Source organism: Vulpes vulpes, chromosome 14, assembly GCF_048418805.1.
Source record: "Vulpes vulpes isolate BD-2025 chromosome 14, VulVul3, whole genome shotgun sequence".
In the NCBI taxonomy this organism is placed as follows: Eukaryota; Metazoa; Chordata; class Mammalia; order Carnivora; family Canidae; genus Vulpes; species Vulpes vulpes.
In genome coordinates, this window is record NC_132793.1 from 100,654,068 (window position 1) to 100,673,851 (window position 19,784).

Below are 19,784 nucleotides of genomic sequence, written 5' to 3' on the forward strand. Positions count from 1 at the left end.
TTTTGTTTTTGTTTTTGTTTTTTCTTTTTTGTTCTTTTAGTAACTGAGTAAAATATGTGATTTACCTGTCTTCATTATATTCACAAAGTTGTGCAACCATTATCACAAATTCCAGATTTTCATCATTCTAGAAAGAAACCACATATCCATTAGGAGTCATTCCATTTCCCCTGACTTTCCCAGCTGGAGGCAACCACCATTCTACTTGCTGTTTCTGTGAATTCGCCTCTGTGGGTATTTCTTATAAGTGGAATCCTACAGTATACACCAGCATCTTTCATTTAGCATAATGTTTTCAAACTTTATATGGGTGTCGTGGCACATCTCAGCACCTCATTTCTGTTTATTGCCCGTAATATACCATTGTATGGATAAACTGCCTTTTATTTATCCCTTCATCAGTTGGTGGACATTTGAGTTGTTTCCACTTTTCAGCTGTTATGAATAGTGCTTCTGTAAACATACATGTACAAGATTTTATATAGACATGTTTTTAATTCTCAGGCACTTGCCTTGGAATGAAATTACAGAGCCATATGGTAACTCTGTTTAACTGTTTGAGAAACTACTGCATTGTTTTCTAAAGTGGCTAAACCATTTTACATTCCTACTACCAGTGTATGAGGGTTCCATTTTCTCCACACCCACCTTCTGTTGTCTCTCTCTCTCTCTCTCTCTCTCTCTCTCTCTTTTTTTTCTTAAGTAGGTTAGGATGCCTGGGTGGCTCAGTTGATTACACATCTGATATTTTATTTCATCTCAGGTCGTGATCTCAGGGCTGTAAGATGGAGCCCTGTGTCAGTTCTGCACTCAGCATGGAGTCTGCTTGAGATGCTTTCTCTCCCCCTCTCCTCCTCCTTGCCTCCCTTACTCCCTCCCATGTGTGCATTCTCTGTCTTAAATAAATAAATAAGGGGTACCTAGGTGGTGCAGTTGGTTAAGCCTCTGACTCTTGGTTTCAGCTCAGGTCATGATCTCAAGGTTGTGAGATCAAGCTCTGTGTCAGGCTCTGTGCTCAGTGTGAAGTCTGCTTGAGTTTCTCTTTCACCCTCTCCCTTTGCCCCTCCCCATGCTCTCTGTATCTCTTTCTAATCTTTAAAAATAAAGTAAATAAATAAAATCTTAAAGTATGCTCCATGCCCAGTGTGGAGCCCATATGGAGCTTGAACTCACAACCCTGAGATCAAGACCTAAGCTGAGATCAAGAGTTGGACACTTAACTGACTAAGCCAGCCAGGCACCATGTTGTCCCTCTTTTTTAAAATTTAAAAAAAAAAAAATTTTTTTTTTTGTTGTCCCTCTTTTTGATTCTAACTGTCCTCCTGTGTGTGTATGCAGTGGTTTGTCATTGTGGTTATCAGTTGTATTTCCTCGATGACTAATGTTGAACATCTTTTCATGTGCCTACATTTGTGTGTCTCTTTTAAAGAATGTCTATTCAAATTTTGCTCATTTTGTAATTGAAATATCAGTTAAAAATTGTCTTGCTGTTGTTGAATTGCAAGAATTCTTTATATATTGTAGATATTAGTCCCTCATCAGATACATGATTTGCAGATATTTTATCCGATCTGTGGGTTGTCTTTTCACTTTGATAGTGCCCTTCAATACACAAAGTTTTTCATTTTGATGAAGTCTATTTTAAAGCAATTTATGAATTTTTGTCATTGCTTATGCTTTTGGCGTCATAGCTTAAAAAAAAACAGTACTTAATCCAATTTTAGAGTGTAAGCTGTTACATTTCAGTCTTTGATCTATTTTAACTTTTGTGCATTATTTTGTGTGAGATGGGAGCCTAATGTCATTCTCTTGTATGTGGCTATCCTGTTGTCTCAGTCCCATTTGTTGAAAAGGCTTCTTTCCTCATTGAGTTATTGTGGCATCTTGGTCAAAAGTCAGTTGACCACATATTTTAAGGTGTTAATTCTTTTTTAAATGTTAGGTAGAATTCAGCAGTAAGCCATCTAGTCCTGAGTATTTCTTTGTGGGAAGTTTTTTGATAACTAATTCCGTCCTTTACTTGTTACAGGTTTATTTAGATTTTGTTTCTTCTTGAGTCTCTTTTCAGTGTTTGTCTTTCTAAGAATTAGTTTCTTCTTGGTGATCTAATTTGCTGTTAATACAAGTTGTTAATAGTATTCCCTTAATAGTCCTTTGTATTTCTGTGAGGTTGGTATCTATGGTCCTTCTCTCATAGTAGTTTGGGTTTTCCCTCTTGGTCAGTCTAGTTAAAGGTTTGTCAATTTAATGATCTGTTCAAAGAACCAACTTTTGGTTTCATTGATTTTTCTGTTTTTAATTCTCGCTTTCATTTATTTCCTATGCAATCTTTATCATTTCCTTCCTTCTACTTGCTTTGGTATTAGTTTGATCTTTCTGAGCTTTTAAGGTTAAGTTGAGGTTAATGATTTGAGATAGTCTTCTTTTTTAATACAAGCATTACAGGTGCAGATTCCCTTCTAAGCACTGTTTTAACTGTATCTTGTAAGTTGGGGTTGTGTTTTCATTATCTCAAAATATTTTCTAATTTCCCATGTGATTTCTTCTTTGACTCATCGGTCATTTAGGAGTACGTTGACCTCCATGTATTTGTGAGTTTCCCAAATTTTTTTCTGTTGATAATTTCTAATTTCATTCCATTGTGGTTGGAGAACAAACCTTGTATTTCAGTATTAATTTTATTAAGACTTATTTTATGCTTTCCCATTTGTCCTGTAATGGAGAATGTTCTGTGTGTATTTGAGAATAGTATGTGTTCTGTTCTTGCTAGGTGGAGTGCATTACTATTCATCTGTTTGACCCATTTATTTTATAACTGAAAATTAATTCCCTTTATCTTTTTGATTCATCCCTCACTCACCTCCCCTCTGGCAACCACCAGTTCCATGTATGTAAGAGTCTGGGGTTTTAAATTAAATTTTATTTTATTTTATTTTAAGTTGAATTTCCTTTTATTTGTCCTAAAATGCTTACTTTCAAACTTGAAGGGACTTCATTTATTCCATGTAGTTTTGATAACATTCTTTTTTATCTTTTCAGACCAGAGTCAGAATATTCGTACAGTATTCATACTGCATCTTCCATCCACCCTTTGGTCACTTGAACTGCCCTTCTTTGGTTCTTTTTATGCTTTCTCAGATCTGTCTTGTAGTAAACAGAACTGTACTGAGTATTCCAGCTGTGGTTTGGTCTATATTATCGGAATGGCTTCTGCTATGCTGTGGTCTTCCAGCCAGTCTACTGTTTCTAGGTCTATAAGATCTTCTATGGTTGTAATCAAAGGACTGGCTTCTTGATCTTCTTTCATAACTTGAGCTTCTAGAATGTCTATATCTGTCATAATCATCATAGTGTGAAGAACTGTACTCATTCCTCCCTTCCTTGACTTTCATTTGATTTGGAGTCTTCCAATCCCCCTATGCAAACTGTATTTCAATTTGGTGTCCACAAACCCATTTTTTGTCCAAATTATGTAAAGCATCTTTAGCATCATGGACATCCTCAAATTGAACATAAGCAAATCCTCTTGGATGGCGTGTGTAGAAATCAAGTGGAACATACACATCAATTATAGGACCATAATGACCAAATTCTCATCGTAAATCTTCCAACCTGGTATCGTCAACCATGTTCCTTATGAACAGAGACATGTTGTTGGGGCGCAGGTAGCAGGACATGACAGCGACATGAGTCTCAGCAGGGGGAACTAAGAGGCTCAGTAAACCGTTCACAGATCTGGCGACATGGATCCTCAGACAGCCAGAGGGCTCCACTACCTGTTTTGTGTTTTAGATTCCATGTGTAAGTGAAACCATATGGTATTTGTCTTTCTCTGACTTAATTCACTTAGCAAAATACCCTGTAGGACGATTCATGTTGTCATAGATATCAAGATCTCATTCTTTTTAATGACTGAGTAATATTCCATTGTACATATACCACATCTTCTTTATCCATCCATCTATCAATGGACACTTGGGTTACCTCCATATCTTGGCTGTTATAAAGCTGCAGTAAATATAGGGGTGCTTATGTCTTTTCGAATTAGTGGTTTCATTTTCTCTGGGTAAATACCAGTAGTGGAATTATTAGATCATATGGTAATTCTATTTTTACTTTTATTTTTATTTTTATTTTTACTTTTTTTAAGGAACCTTCATACTGTTTTCCCCCAGTGGTTGCATCAGCTTGTATTCCACCAACGGTGCATGGGGATATCCCTTTTTTCCCCATATCCTCGCCAACACTTGTTTCTTGTGTTTTTGATTTCAGCCGTTCTGACAGGTGTGAGGTGGTATCTCGTAGTTTTGATTTGAATTTCCCTGATGATGAGTGATGTTGAGCATCTTTTTATGTGTCTGTTTGCCATCTGTTATATCTTTAGAGAAATATTTGTTCATGTCTTTTCTCATTTTTTTTTTTAATTTTATTTATTCATGAGAGACAGAGAGAAGAGAGGCAGAGACATAGGCAGAGGGAGAAGCAGGCTTCCTGTGGGGAGCCTGATGCAGGACTCTATCCCCAGACCCTGGGATCACACCTTGAGCCAACGGCAAATGCTCAACCGTTGAGCCACCCAGGTGTCTCTCTTCTGCCCATTTTTAATTGGATTATATTTCGGTTCTGACTTGTCCTGAGTCTTTATATATTTTGGATAGTAACCTTTTATTGGATATGTCATTTGCAAATATCTTCTCCCACTCAGTAGGTTGCCTTGTGATTTTGTTTCCTTTGCTCTGCATAAGCTTTTTTATATTTTGATGTAATCCCAATGGTTTATTTTTGCTTTTGTTTCTCTTGCCCAAGGAGACATATATAGAAAGAAGTTGCTAAGGATGATGTCAGAGAAGTTACTGCCTGTGTTCTTTTCTAGGTTTTTTATGGTTTCAGGTCTCACATTTAGGTCTAATCCATTTTATTTATTTTTTGTTTGCCATGAGAAAATGGTCCAGTTTGATTTTTTTTTTTTTTTCATGGAGCTGTCCAGTTTTCCCAACACCATTTATTGAGGAGATTGTCTTTTTCCCAATGCATATTTTTGCCTCCTTTGTTGTAGATGAATTGACCATATAAGTGTGATTTATTTCTGGGCTTTGTATTCTGTTCCTTGATCTATGAGTCTGTTTTTGTGCCAGTACCATACTGTTTTGATTACTGCAGCTTTGTAGTATTTCTTGAAATCTGGGATTGTGATACCTCTAGATTTATTCTTTCTTAAGATTGCTTTGGCTAATTGGGGTCTTTTGTGGTTTCATTAAATTTTAGTATTATTCTAGTTCTGTGAAAAATGCTCTTGTTATTTTGATAGGGATTATATTGAATCTGTAGATTACTTTGGGTGGTATGGACATTTTAACAATTTAAAATCTACCAATCCATGTGTCATCTTCTATTTTTTTCATCAATGTTTTATAGTACTCAGAATACAATTCTTTTACCTCCTTGGTTGAATTTATTCCTAGGTATTTTATTCTTTTGGGCACAATTTTAAATGGGATTGTTTTCTTTTTTTTTTCTTCTACTTTATTACTAGTGTGTAGAAGTAGAACTGATTTCTGTATATTAATTTCATACTCTGCAACTTTACTGCATTTATCACTTCTATTAGCTTTTTAGTGGTATCTTTAGGGTTTTCTATCTATAGTATTGTGTAATCTGCAAATAGTGACAGTTTGACTTCTTATCAGTTTGGATGCCTTTTTATTTCTTGTTTGATTGCTGCAGCTTGGACATCTAGCACTGTGTTGAAAAGTAGTTGAGAGGGGCACCTGGGTAGCTCAGTGGCTAAGCATCTGCCTTCGGCTCAGAGGAGTCCCGCATTGGGCTTCCCCCAGGGAGCCTGTTTCTCCCTCTACCTATGTCTCTGCCTCTCTCTGTGTGTCTCATGAGTAAATAAATAAAATCTTTAAAAAATTTTAAATTAAGAAATTAGTTGAGAGTCTTGTTCCTGGTCTTGAAGAAAAGCTCTGTTTTTCACCATTGAGTATAATGTTAGCTGTGGGGGTTTCTCATCTATGGCCTTATTACATTGAGGTATGTTCCCTCTAAACCTAAACTTTGCTGAGAGTTTTTATCATGAATGGATATTGTAGTTTGTCACATGCTTTTTCTTTTTTGGGATGATCATATGGTTTGTATTCTTTCTCGTTTGTGTGAAGTATCACATTAATTTGCAAATATTGAATCACTCTTGCATCTTTAGAATAAATCCTACTTGATTGTGGTGAATGATTTTTTAATGTATTGTTGTATTCAGTTTGCTAATATTTTGTTGAGGATTTTTACCTCTCTGGTAATCAGAGATACTGGTCTGTAGTTATTCTACAGTATCTTTGGTTTGGTTATCAAGGTAATGCTGGCCTTCTTGAATGAACTTACAAGCTTTCTTCCTCTTTTATTCTTTGGAATAGTTTGAAAATTTGGTTTCTTTTAATTTTTATCACTTTATTGATATTCTCATTTTATTCATATATTGTTTTCCTGATATCCTTTAGTAATTCATGATTTTCTTGAGCTCATTAAGCATATTTAGAAAACTTGATTTGATGTCCTTGACCAGTGATTCTGATGTCTAGGATCTCTTGAGGATGGTTTACATCAAATTCGTTTTTTTTTCCTGTGAATGGGCTCTACTTCTCTGTTCTTTGTATTCTTTGTTGAAAATTTGACATTCTGAGTATTATAATGTGGTAACTCTGGAAACCAGATTCTCCCACTTGCTAATCATTGTGTATTGAGAGCATTAGCTCTGGTTTTTTATTTTTTTCTCTGTTTTCTAAGCTTTTTGTAAAGTTTGTATTCCATGTGTGTGTGGTCACTGAAGTTTGTTCTGTTATCTCTGTGGTTAATCAGTGACCTGACAAAGATTTCCTTAAATGTCTTGACTCCAAAAAGGGAAAAGCAAGAGGGTATACTTGTCTCTTAAATCTTCCCAGGGGTGGGGACCCGGATGGCTCAGTGATTTAGTGCCTGCCTTCAGCCCAGGGTGTGATCCTGGAGACCCGGGATCGAGTCCCACATCAGGCTCCCAGCATGGAGCCTGCTTCTCCCTCTGCCTCTCTCTCTCTCTCTCTCTCTCTCTCTCTCTCTGTGTGTGTCTTTCATGAATAAATAAATAAAATCTTAAAAAAAAAAAATCTTCCCGGGGTGGGGCACGTGGATGGCTCAGTTGGTTAAGTGTCTGACTCTTGATTTCAGGGTCGTGAGATAGAGCCCCATGTTGGGCTGTATGCTCCATGTGAAGTACACTTGAGAGTTTTTCTCTCCCTCTACCCGTCCCCCACTTACTCGCAAGCATGCTCACTCTCTCTCTCTCTCTCTCTCAAAATCTTTAAAAAAAAATATCTTCCCAGGTGTGCACTGAGGGAAAACTACTGCATCCTGAGAAGTTCAAAACCAGGGCAAGCACCTGCATCAGCCCTTCAGGGATCCATCAGATTGACCAAAACACACAACCCCAAGTTTGGAAGACAGGGTGTCCACTGTCTGTCTGCTCTACCTCGAGCCAGCTGCTCCCAGAATGTGGACCTCTCCCATAGAGGTGGAGCGAAGCTGAGGAAAGGAGATCATATAGCTGTTTATGCATGGCATTCCCTTACCAAAAATCAGCATCTTCCTTTCATATAAAGCATTTTCTTCATTGTTATGAGTATCCAGTTGGGTTCCATAGCTCCAAAATATTTGATTCTGATCATTTCTCCCCCTAGTTTACTAACTGTTTCAGTGGGAGACCAATCCTAAGAGCTTCTTACACCAGTGTTGTGTGACATTACCCCCCAGCCCCGCCCCGCCGGGGATTATGATTAATATCTTGCAACAGCCTCATTCAGATGAATACCAATTTAATTTCAGTAGTATTGAAGAACTTTGCTCTTATAAATTCAGTTGTTTCCTACCTCCTCCTTTGTACTATATTTTCATACACATCACATCTTTGTACATTGTATGCTTATCAGCACCAATATATTTTTTATTTTTATTTAGGTCTTTTTTTTTTTTTTTTTTTTTTTTTTTTTAAGTAGGCTCCATAACCCAGTTTGGAGCCCAACACGGGTTCAAATTCAGGACTCTTGAGATCAAGACCCAAGCTGAGATCAAGAGTCCAACACCTAACCAATCAAGCCACTCAGGCACCCCCATCAATACCAATTTATAATTATCACTTTATCTTTTAACTCCTAGGAGAAAAGAGTTACAAACAAAAAATGCTTTTGTGCTATACATTATATTTATTTATGTAGTTCCTTCACTGATACTCTTTAATTCTTCCCATGGATTGGTCTCACTCTTGAGTGCCCTTTCTTTTTGGCCTGAAGGACTCCCTCTAGTGGGGCAGATCTGGTACTTAAAAATTCTGTTTTGTTTTGGGGAGGAGGGGAGTTTGTTTTTAATCTGGGAATGTGCTAATTTCCTTCATTTTGAAAAATAATTTGCTGGATATAGATTTCTCAGTTGAGTCCTTTTCAGCGCTTTGAATATACCATCACATTATCTTTTGTCCTTTCTTTCTGTTGAGAAATCAGCTTTACCCTTCTAGAGGATCCCTTATACTTGATGAATTCCCTGCTCTTTGGCTCCTTTCAAGATCCTATCTGACTTCTGACAATTTATGATTTGTGCAGGTGTGGATCTCTTTGACTTTATCCTTCTTGGGTTATTGAGGTTCTTGGATATGTAATGTCTTTCATCAGACTTGGGATTTTTTCAGCCAGTATTTCTTCAGATGTTCTTTGTGCTTCTCTCTCCTCCTCAGACTCCCAGTACGTGGATGTTATGCTTGATGGTGTCTCACAGATGTCCGAGACGGTTTCTCTTCATCCTTTTGCTTTCTGTCCCTGGGGCTAGTTAATCTGAATTAACCCATCTTCACATTTGTTGATTCTTCTCCCACCTCCTATTTAATAAGGTTTTCATTTTTCAGCTTTAGAATTTCTGTTTGGTTCTTTTTTAGGATTTCTGTCTTTATTGACCTTCTCTATGGGGCAAGTCTTCAGTCTCATACTTCCCTCTGGTTCTTTGGATGTGGTCTTTGTATTTCAAACAGCTTTTTAAAGTCTTGGTCTAACAGATCCGATGTTTGGAATTCCTCAGGGACTGCTTCTTTTTTCCTGCGCCTGGGCTAACCTCTGTTTCTTTGCATGTCTTATTTTGTACTGAGCACTGGACCTCACAGTTCTGACAGCCAGACCTGTCCCTTCCCAACCAGGGTTTGTTGTTATCGTTAGTGCTTTTGTTGGCTTAGTAACTTTGCTGAACTACCTTAAAGTCTATTCTGTCTCATGTGGCTACTGACGTCTGCTCACTTAGCTTAAGTGATCCCACTAACGATGCGACAGATTTCCTTTAATGTCTGGAACCAGTTAGTTTCTCAGCTCCTGCTGAGGGCCCTAGGTGAGCTGGCTCATTCCTTCAGAGAGAACGAAAACTGCCTGGCTAAATGTGGGAGGCCTCGAGGGTAGTCATGGGTGACAGCTTCAGCCTTAGTGGTTTATTCTGGGCTTATTATTCCCAGGAATATGGTGGAGGTTTGCAGAGGCCCCTACAGATGTCTCCTTTCCCAGTGTTCCCCTTTAAACTTTTGGTTAGCCTGTTGTTTGCCCCAGCTGTTAGCAGTCTCTCTGGCAGCAGTGATGTTTACAGTTGCTGCCGACTGGCTTCAGTAAGTGTTCCCTGGAAAGAGGTTGTTTGCACTGGGTGAGTTCTGAGTCGGGTCAAATAGAGACCACTCCTGCGTGTGGGGTTTTGCAGGAAACTGCCAGACGGGTCAGATAATGAGATCTGGGAATGGTGTTTTGGAGGAACCTTAGCCCTGTTCACAGGCCCCTGGGCTGTTGGTTTGCACAGTGATTGCAGACTGTTGGTTCTCAAGGCTGCAGGACTGGGGAGAGGGGGGACCTGGGCAAGATAATGTTCTGTGAAGCTCACCTTACTGGGATTCACTGTTTTTGTTGGATAAATACTCCATGGATTGTAATAAACTGGTTAGTTTCCAGAGTTCTAAAAAAGCTGATTTTGCCTATTTTTGCCCAGTGTTCTCATTCCTTTTATGGAGAAGAGTTATTTCAGAGGTCCTTATGCCACATTCCTGCCGAAATCACTTCTCTTCCTAGTCACTTGTAACTCCTTTTAAACTAGTCCTCCTATGAGCAGCTTGGTTACATACTCTACTGGGGAAATTTATGCCAGCTAGCTGGATCTTACTATTAAATACCTTATTATCTGCATGGCATATCAGCATTTTCACATACTTTATTTCATTTAATCATAAGTGAAAGAACTGAACTGATGAGTGAATGTATTAGCTTTAATAAGTGTTTTTCATTTTTTTCAGAATTGCTTATTAGAGAATAATTTTAGGATTTTATTTATTTGAGAGAGAGAGAGCGAGAGAGCACAAGCAGAGAGGAGAGGGAGAAGCAGGCTCTTTGCTCAGCATGTAGGGCTTGATCCCAGAACCCTGGGATCATGACCCAAGCTGAAAGCAGCTGCTTAACCCACTGAGCCACTCAGGCCCCCGAGAATAATTTTACGATATTTTACATTGGCTTACTATTTAATCTCTTATGCTGATGAGCTGTTGTATCATGTTAAATTGAGTCCTATGGTGAGACTTTAGTCTAAAAACCATTAAGTGAAAACAAGCAAAAACCACTCTAGCATGAGTAGTAAGCCATACATAGGTTCAAACTGCCCCCTTTGCCTTGTTGGTGCTTCTTGATAAGGTTAAATGAAATTTATGCCATTTACATTTTAGGTTATCACAGACTGTTGACTAGGAGTGTGGCTGAAACTCCAGTACATAAGCAAGTGTCCAGAAGGCTTCTTCACAGACAAATCAAGGGCAGGTGAGAACATCCTTGTCTAGCTCCTTTGTGCACCTACACGGCCTTGCTAAAGATCCTGTGGGCCACTGTCCATCATCTCAACCCTCTCATGACGTAGGTCTTAACTGTCTTATAACCAAAAAGCATTTAACATTCTATAAATTCCATGAGGGCTGGAGAACCATACAGAATGTACTTTTTGTTTCACTTACTTCATTTGCCATAATTGAAATTTATCCGTGGTGTTGCATATGTCCACAGTTCATCCTGTGTGTGTGTGCGCGCGCGCGCTCTGAGAAGCATTCCATCAAATGGATATTCCACATTTTTAAAAAGCATTCATAATTGGATGGAGGGAGTCCTCATTGCTGCTGGGCAAGCCTGGAAGTCTAGGATCTCAGCTTGGCCTCTGGGTGTGGTGGGGCCAGAGTTTTCCTTGGCAGTTAGCATCTGAAAGTTTGTCATGTGAGGCTGCTCCTTTCCTGGTTCTTTCACTAGAGAGAACTGGCTTTCCTTAGGGCAGTTTTTGTTCCTGTTCATATATCTGGGTTGTCTATTCCCCCAGCACCCAGTCTGGGATTTATGAAGCAAAAAGGGATCTCTGGGAGCTTATTGCCCTGTCTCACCTGGGGTTCTGGGGACCTCAGCCAGTTTGCTTCTTCCTGCCACCTTTTAGTCTGTAAGTCATTTTATATATAAGAATGTTGTTGTTATCGTTAGTGCTTTTGTTGGGGCTTTTTATGTCCAGGGCTTTTTAGCTGCACTTAACAGAAACAATAGGGAGGGGCTTGTCAAGGCTTCTTCTAGACATTATTTGTGTACAGACGTTATACACTTGTATAAGATATCTACAGGACAAATTGCAAGAAGTGAAATTGGTGGTTTGGAAGGCATACATATTTCTAATTAATTTTTACATTGTAAAACTGCTTCCCAAAAAAATGTTCTATTTTACTTTGGACAGTAAAGCATATGAGAGTGCGTGCCAACACTGGTGTTATCAAACTCTGTGGTCTTTATTGCTTTGTGAGGCGAGAGGCTCTCTCTTTAATGTGCATTAAGTATGTTAATAATGAGTGATGCTGAATAATCTTTATGCCTTTTGTTCCTTAAGGTCCTCTGATCCTGGTCCTGATATTGACATTGTTGAAGAGTCCCCAGAAAAAGGAGCAGACGGTATTTACCTACAGTTCCTTTTTGTTGCCTTTTTTTTTTTTTTTTTTAAAGTAGGGTCCTCACCCAATGTGGAACCCAACTCGGGGCTTGAACTCACGACCCTGAGATCAAGACCTCAGCTGAGATCAAGAATCAGATGCCTAACCAACTGAGCCACTGAGGTGTCCCTGTTTTCTGTTGTATTTTAACTAGTTTCTATGAAGGCCCTTCTGTACTTGTGCTATCAATTAGCATATCCTAGGATATTTTACAGACATTGTGATAGCTCTGGGCCCACAGTATAAATCAGTAAGTATTTATTAGTAAATGGTCTCTTACACAGAATTTACCCAAGGGATTTCTGGAGAAAATTTTTTTACACAATAGAAATGGACGTCAGGGTACAGTCAAACCACTGTGTAATACAAAAAAAGGGCTATTGTTTATTTTAAAAGAACATGTAGGGGCATGCACCTGGTTGGGTCCATCAGAAGATAGAGCTCTAGATCTTAGGGTTGTGAGTTTAAGTTTCATGTTTGGTGTAGAGATTACTTAGAAATAAAATGTTAAAAAACAGGTGATAAAAAGTTTCCCCCAAAACAAGAAACCACTTTTTTAATGATTCAAGTAATTTGTTTATTGAAGAAAAATTAGAAGCCAAGTTTTTAACAATTGCTTGATAATCCCACAATTCAGAAATACTGTTAACATTTTAGTTTTAGTAATACTTAGAGGTGTTGTTTCTATACAAATGTATATAACATAAACATGAAAACTGCAATTTCTAAATTAAAAAAATTTTTACAAAAGTCACACTATACACACCTTTTTTTTTTTTTTTTTTTTTTTAACCCAACATGATGGTTAAAAGGGTTGCAGTTTGAAACTTCTGAAGGGACTGTCTAGAGGGTCAGTGGTTGTTTTTGGACTTTGGGACTATATATCATACCCCTTGTAGCTTTGTTACAATACTTTAGAAATCTCAAAGTTAGTAATTTGTCAAATTTTTATCATGTGTGTGGCACTACATAAATTTGACCCATTTCATAAATGGAAAATGTAAAGTTTGCATTTCTACCTCGTTATAAATTACAAATCTGCTTTTGCAGAAGTAAGCTTGAGACGAAGTCCTCGAATCAAGCAATTGTCATTCAGCAGGACAAATTCTGGTTCCTTCTACTCTGGGTCTCAGCCAAAGTCTCGAAGTGTGCAAAGAGTTCACTCATTCCAGCAAGAAAAGTCAGGTAACATGCTTGCCCATCTGCCTTCAGAAGTCTGTGCCTACTTTGTGGGAAGTGTTTTTGGGAAGAGTACAAAATTTGACATTTTCTTTCTTGACATTGGAGCAGTAGAATAGGTATGCCCATTAGAGGTTCAGGGTGATGAATAATCCATGGCCTTCCTTAGCAGTGTCCTCCCTTTGGATTCTTACAGCTGGTCCATACTATCCTTAGAGGTGATTATTCATTTAACAGGAATTACCCATTATTTCCACCTTGTGTTCATATTCTACACTCGGTGTCCTAGGTGGAAGGTGATATGTTTGTCCTTCATGCTTTCATCCATCATTGGTTTGGATCCTCAGATACATTTACAAATAGTTTTACTTGCATAATGTAAAGGCTCAGGTTAATATGGAGTCCTATTAAAATTCAAGATGGCAGGAATAATTGTAGCTGTTGGCATAATTAGGTGGGTTCCCTCTCCACTCCCACTTGCTCTAAAAAATTGTCATCTTGTATGGACTGGCTGTTCTAATTGTACTGGGAGGGCAGGAGTTAAGAAAGAATCACTGTTTTTGACTTGCAGACCAAAGAGAAAATTCTCCAAACCAAAGTATTCGTTCTCCTAAGAGGCTGCTTTTTGGGGCAATGTCTGAGATGGTCAGCCCCTCTGAGAAGTGTTCAGCTCGAATTCAAAGGCCTTCAAGAAACCCATTGGGCTCTGAGATACCCACCGCATATCAGGTATAACATTCCTATAATGTTTAAAATTGTGTGGTCTTGAGGGGGAAACAGAGACATGGCCAAGAAAACCCACTGAGTCCATTAGGGAAGAGAAGATAGGTGATCTATAGATACTGATAGCTATTTGGAGGTCATTGGGTGGATCCAGATGAATGATGATTGGGTATGTGGGGATGTAAGATAGCAGTCTGGTAGAGGCCAAGAGAATAGAAATGATCTCCCCTGGTCTGTTGGTTTCATCCACCATTTTTATCATGCTATGTATATATATTTTTGAAATGGGCAGGGATCAATCCTCTGTTTCTCTTACATTGCCCACCCGATCCAGTCACCCACATTAGAAACGTGGGAGTCTCTCTGGACTGCTTCCTCTTACCAGACTAAGCCAATCAATCAATCCTGCCAGTTTACAGACTATTTGATTGCATTCCCTCTTCTCCATCCCCTGCTATTCCTGCCTTACTTCAGTTCTACTTGTAACATTTCATTCACTTTTTTCCTTTCAAGTCCGTCCTGCCTCCAGAGGCTACAGTGATCTTTTCAGACTGCATCACTTTGCTTAGAGCTCTACTACTCTTTGTTAAAGCAGGGTTTCTAGGTTTTCCTGAATTGAGACCATTGTGTTAAAAAAAAAAAAAAAAAAAAAGTAATTGTAAACCTAATAAGCAGCTTAGAGGTTGAGGGAGGACATAAATCTATGGGAATGGGTTTGAAGACCACTGATCTCCAGGACCAGGTTCAGTCCTCCTCAGACAGGCACAGGCCTCTGTGGGCTGGCTGTGGCCCTCGTCCTGCCCCTGCTTCATCCTCCACATCCCTGGCAACATCAGGCTGCATGCTGGTCTGCACACAGCTGGTGCTGTTCCTTTTAGACGTAGAAAACTTTAGAGCCCAAGGCACAAGAGTTCCCTCCTCCCCATCTTTTGCTTTTACCTGCTGACACCCATTCTTAAAGACCTGACTATTCCTGTCCCCATTTCCTGCTAACTGGGTTAGACAGCCAGCCTGTTCTTGTGCCCCCATGTTGTCCCATGCATGGCCCTGTCAGTGCACAGGCACCCCTGTGTCATCATCTGGCTGTATACCCCGTTGAACATGAAATGCCCACCAAATCAGGATTCCCTTGAGATGATCGAGCAAGTTTGTAGAAATGATGGGTGTCTGATCTCCTTTACCTGTTGGGAGTGTTTAACTGCATGTTGCAGGAAGGGAGGGAAATTTTTTTGCTGGGGTGTCCTTCCTGAGACGTTATCTGTGTTGCTGTAACTTATGGATCTGTATATTCCATACCCCTCCTGCCCTACCCCCCCACACACACACACACACAGCCTGGCACATAGTGGGTGCATAGCCGGCACATGTTTGATGCAGGTGAATAGCAGGTGATGTGATATCTGGAGGCCACATTAGGCAGAGACCAGAAGGCGCTGTCTCATTGAAGAGAAAAGTAGCTGGGAGTGGAGTGATATATCGTTAGAGGCAAAGCCTATTTTAGCTGGAGCATGCAATGAAAATTTTGTCGTAGAATCAAGATTAGATTCAGTGTTTGGTGCTAGAAAAAGTAGACAAGTGAAATCTGGGTCATGGTTAGAAGTGGAAATGTGTCACTATTTGAGATCCAGCTTACAGTCATTTGTTCAGCTGCCCAGAAATCTCCCATCTGCCTTTCTCATTGTCTTAGAGATTATTCTAATGCTCGATAGAGAATATGGGTCATGCTGTGTATGCACTGAAACAAGTATCTCTTTACAGACTCCTAAGAAGAGTTACCGAAAATCTCCAGGCTCCTCTAAAGCTACACCACAAAGGTTCCCCCGTACACCGCAAACTCCACTGTACACCCCTGAAAGGCGGCAAAAAAACCCTACAGAAGTGACCCCTGGCAAACAGGTCATTTTTAAGGCATCCTTAAAAGACTGCTCACCTGGCTGGGATTCACCATCTCCACCAAAAGTCACTCCTCGGAAAGGACGCTCCCTGGCAAAAGGAGGAACCTCTCCTCTTGAAAAGAAGATACCAAGAACTCCCAAAAGGCCAGGTGGTCAGCCACCTGGATTTCTGAATTCAACTTGGCCACCTTCACAGATTTCCAGTCCAGAAAACACCTCCAGCAGGGCAGCCATGACCAGGAGTGAGAGTCTGACTTCCAGCAGGTATGCCCTAAGAACTCCTCCGAGAGCAGCAGCCTCAGGGCTGCAAAGAGAAACCCCTGTGGATCAAAAGCACCCCCATCCCTGTGTCCCCTGGGCTCCTCAGGTAGAGGAGCTAGCCCAGAAATGGGAGGATAAAGCTGTTTCAGTCCCCAAGACACTGGAGAGTACAAGTCTGATTTCTCTCCCCCCTCCTCCTCCAGAAAAACCTTTGACCTCTCCCTTAGGTGAGATTTCCACAAAAAGTCCATTTTGGAAATTTTCGATAGAATCTCCTCCCCCTGAAGAACTGGATTGGGAAGAGCCCCAGAAAGCACCCACTGTATCCTCATCTCTCTCTTGCCCTGTGCCCTCAACGCCCCCCAGAACCTCACTGATAGCCCAATCTGACCCCATGCCCCCTTTGCTCCCTTCTAAAATTGGAAAAAGGCAGAGAGACACCTCTAATCTTGAAAGCAGCTCCCTGCAGCCCCAGCCTAGCCCCTTTGCTGCTCCTAGGGTTACCACAGCTAGCAACCCAGCTGCCATCACAGATGCCAGAAAAGACCAGACGGAAGCAACCCTCTCTCCTCAGCCTTCTCCTGAAAGACACAGTTACTGTGGGACTGGCTTCAACAGTGACTGGCGTCTGTCCTCTCCTCTGCTTATTGTGAGTGACACAGAGTATCTCACTCTCCTGGACGAAGCAGAGCACCATGGCAGTAATGGCTTACAAAGTCATGTCACACCAGCGGAAGAAGGTGAGGCGTCAAGGATGGTGGTTACCTGTGAGCAGCCTTCTCTGTCGCACCACGGGCTTCCTCCATCCCCTCAGCCCGGCTCACCTCCGACCCTGTCATATGACCTGCGCTGCACCGCAGACAGGAGGCAGCGCCAGGCAGCCTCCCAGCTAGAGAACCTGCAAGCTTCACCTCGGGTTCCCAAAGCCTCTGCCAGCCCACAGACCTATGAGGTGGAGCTGGAGATGCAAGCTTCTGGCCTTCCTAAGCTTCGAATTAAAAAGGTAGACCCCGGCTGTCTATCTGAAGCTGATCCACCACAGAAGGTGGGCTCCCTGGGAGAGGAGAGCTCCCTCCCTGGACTCAGCAGCATGTCCCAGGCCAGTAAGGCCTCAGGTAAACCTGAAGCCACCTACATGTCAACCCCCTGCCTGCGCCCCGCACACAGCACCCCCGGCAAGAGCGGAGGACAGACCTACATTTGCCAGTCCTGTACCCCGACCCGCTGCCCCTCCAGCACCCCCTCTCCGTTTCAAACAGATGTCGGTGTTCCTTGGACCCCGTCTCCCAAGCATGGCGGGAAGACCACTCCTGACACCATTAAAGACTGGCCCCGGAGGAAGAGGGCAGTGGGCGGCAGCTCCGCTGGCAGGAGCGAAGTCGGCACTGACTTTCCTGCAGGCGTGTCCCTGCTCGAGCCGGAACACAGGGAGCGAGCAGGCCTTGAACTCAGCAGCTGTAGGACTCCTCTCTTGGGGGATTTTGAGCTTGAGGGGGTGTGCCAACTGCCAGATCAGTCACCTCCCAGGGACAGTGTGCCTCAGGCTGAGGAAGCCTTCTGGGGACAGTTTGGGTTGGGCTCCAGGAAGAGGCTCCTTCCTGCCAAGGAGGAAGCGGAGTGTCAAGCCAAGAGAGCATGTGACGAGCAGAGAGGAGACACAGACCGTAGCAGGAGTGAGGAGCACTCTCCGAGTATGAGTGGGCGGCACCTCCCCTCGACAGGGGACAACGAGGTGTTTATTTCCAGTGAGTCTGGGGCCCTTGGCTGGCAGCTGGCCGGGTGGGCAGGGAGGTGCTTCCTGAAAAGGCTCTGGCTCCCTGGTCTGGGGTGCTGCGGGGCCGCGCTTACCCTGTGCCATCGCATGTTGTCGCTGTAGGTTCCACACCCCCAGCAGGTTGTGCGGTGCGGAGCTGCCTTTCCACCAGCAGCCTGCAGGCGCTCACCCAGTCTCCACTGCTCTTCCAAGGGAAGACCCCTTCCTCGCGATGTCATGAAGCCAGAGGTAATTTGTCCATTAATGGTCCTGGAGACTTACAGGATCAAACCTGTGTCCTTTGGGTGACTCCCCAGAGTTAGCTCAGGGTTGCCAGGTAGCTGGATGGATGGTGGAGTCGTCAGATGGCCCGAGTAGGGAACAGATGACTGTCCCTGTGGTATCATGTACTCTTCCCAGAGAAACTCCACCTGAGAACTCCAGTGTGTCATTAAGCAGACCTCAGTTCCTGCTCTATTTTCTTCAGCTTCCTTAAGCAGTGACAGCTGTGGACATAACCACACACCACGTGGCTCTAGTCCCTGGAGCCGGAGGAGCATGTGTCAGGCAGCATGGGACACAGGTGGCACACTGGCAGCCAGCTGCTTCCCTCCAGGGGTGTACACTTCTGTACACAAGCTAGGATTAAGGACTGGCTGGCATGCACAGCCTTCAGACTCAAGGATTCCCTTTACTGCACCCGACCTGGGGAAGGACTTGAGTGTCTAGAACTGAAGGGGAGTGCAGGAGATAGGGGCCCTCCAGTGATTCCCTTCCCTCGAGACCAGGATATAAATCACGCAAAACAATGTACAATCCAGCTGAGGGAATTCAACCCACAGCACTTTACTTTTTCAGTTACTTACCGCCGCCAGCTCAGTGCTGATGTGGGGGCGGAGAGCCTTGTGACAAGTATGGGCAGTGCTTCAGCAGCACTCAAACCTGCAGGGTTTAAGTTCACCTGTGTGTGTATCACTCTCCAGTTCAAGCCCTTTCTGCCTTTTTCTAGATGAGGAATCAGAGGTCTTCCCCACCGCGGCCGAAGAATCTCCGTTCAGCCAAGCAATCTCCAGGAGACGCCCCATCAGCAGAACTTACTCACGGAAGAAGCTGATTAGCTAGTTAGGACAGAACTGGCCAGGGGACTTATAACAACACTACCAAGCTGAGCTAGAGCCCCTACACTCCCTACACAGAGGAAGTGCGCCAGGAGCAGTTTTCTGTGGACAGGGTAGGAGTTCAGGCTCATACCACAGAGGAATTCTTACAGACATTCGGTTTGCTGAGCCAGGGCCCAGCTTATCTGTCCTACATTAACCCTGGGCTTGCTGCACAGAAACATGAAGAACCAGGGCTCCGTGGAACTGAGGAAGCTCAAAGATGGAAGTCAGCCCAGTCCCTGTGAGCATAAAGGAACAGGGGGGCCTGGGCCTGCACCTCTCTTACTGTCCGCTATCAGTTCTGACAAGAGTGCCTTAGGGGTTTTAATCCTCTTGGAATGTGTCCTTCCCACCTGGTACCCCAATCCACCACCCTAGCCCCCTTGTTAGGGAGGTGGTATAGCTGGTGCCCTAACTCAGCCTAGGGGTTGGGGGCAAACGGAATTGTAGGGGCTCCCATTCCAGCCCTAGCCTCTGAGAGACCAAGGCAAGTCCGACAACCCCCCCCCATCTCACTTGTGAAGTGGGAGAAAGGGCTCCCCACAGGTCCCTTGAAAAGCTGAAGGCTGTGTCCCATGGCAGAATAAATTTATTGCATTCCTCACGTAATAAAAAAAAAAATCCTCTCTGGCTACTTAGCATTCTGGGCCTTTCTGTTTAAGCTCACAGTCTCTGGTTGACTCACTCAGGCCGAGCGCTAGTGGTTCTTGGAGCAGCTGCGTCTCCGGGTCAGCCTGAAACCCAGCCCGGCCCCGGCCCCATCCTCACTGTGCACG

The 19,784-nt window shown here is 42.5% G+C and overlaps 1 protein-coding gene and 1 pseudogene across 2 annotated transcripts in view; one reads left to right on the forward strand and one right to left on the reverse strand.

Annotated features, from left to right (window-relative positions):
- TICRR (TOPBP1 interacting checkpoint and replication regulator) overlaps positions 1–19,642 on the forward strand; it is a 45,011-nt gene extending 25,369 nt beyond the window's left edge. Inside the window, exons 16-23 of one of the 2 annotated variants that reach the window (XM_072737275.1) lie at positions 10,754–10,844; positions 11,938–11,999; positions 13,088–13,222; positions 13,788–13,945; positions 15,698–16,098; positions 16,594–17,840; positions 17,972–18,097; positions 18,858–19,642. In XM_072737275.1, coding sequence (XP_072593376.1) covers positions 10,754–10,844; positions 11,938–11,999; positions 13,088–13,222; positions 13,788–13,945; positions 15,698–16,098; positions 16,594–17,840; positions 17,972–18,097; positions 18,858–18,970 — 2,333 coding nt within the window. In that variant the 3' untranslated portion in view covers positions 18,971–19,642. Of the gene's footprint in view, positions 1–10,753; positions 10,845–11,937; positions 12,000–13,087; positions 13,223–13,787; positions 13,946–15,697; positions 17,841–17,971; positions 18,098–18,857 lie in introns of both variants that reach the window. The other variant, XM_026001042.2, reaches the window with a different exon arrangement.
- LOC112918547 (serine/arginine-rich splicing factor 10 pseudogene) lies at positions 3,067–3,677 on the reverse strand (annotated as a pseudogene).
- Positions 19,643–19,784: the final 142 nt, after the last annotated feature.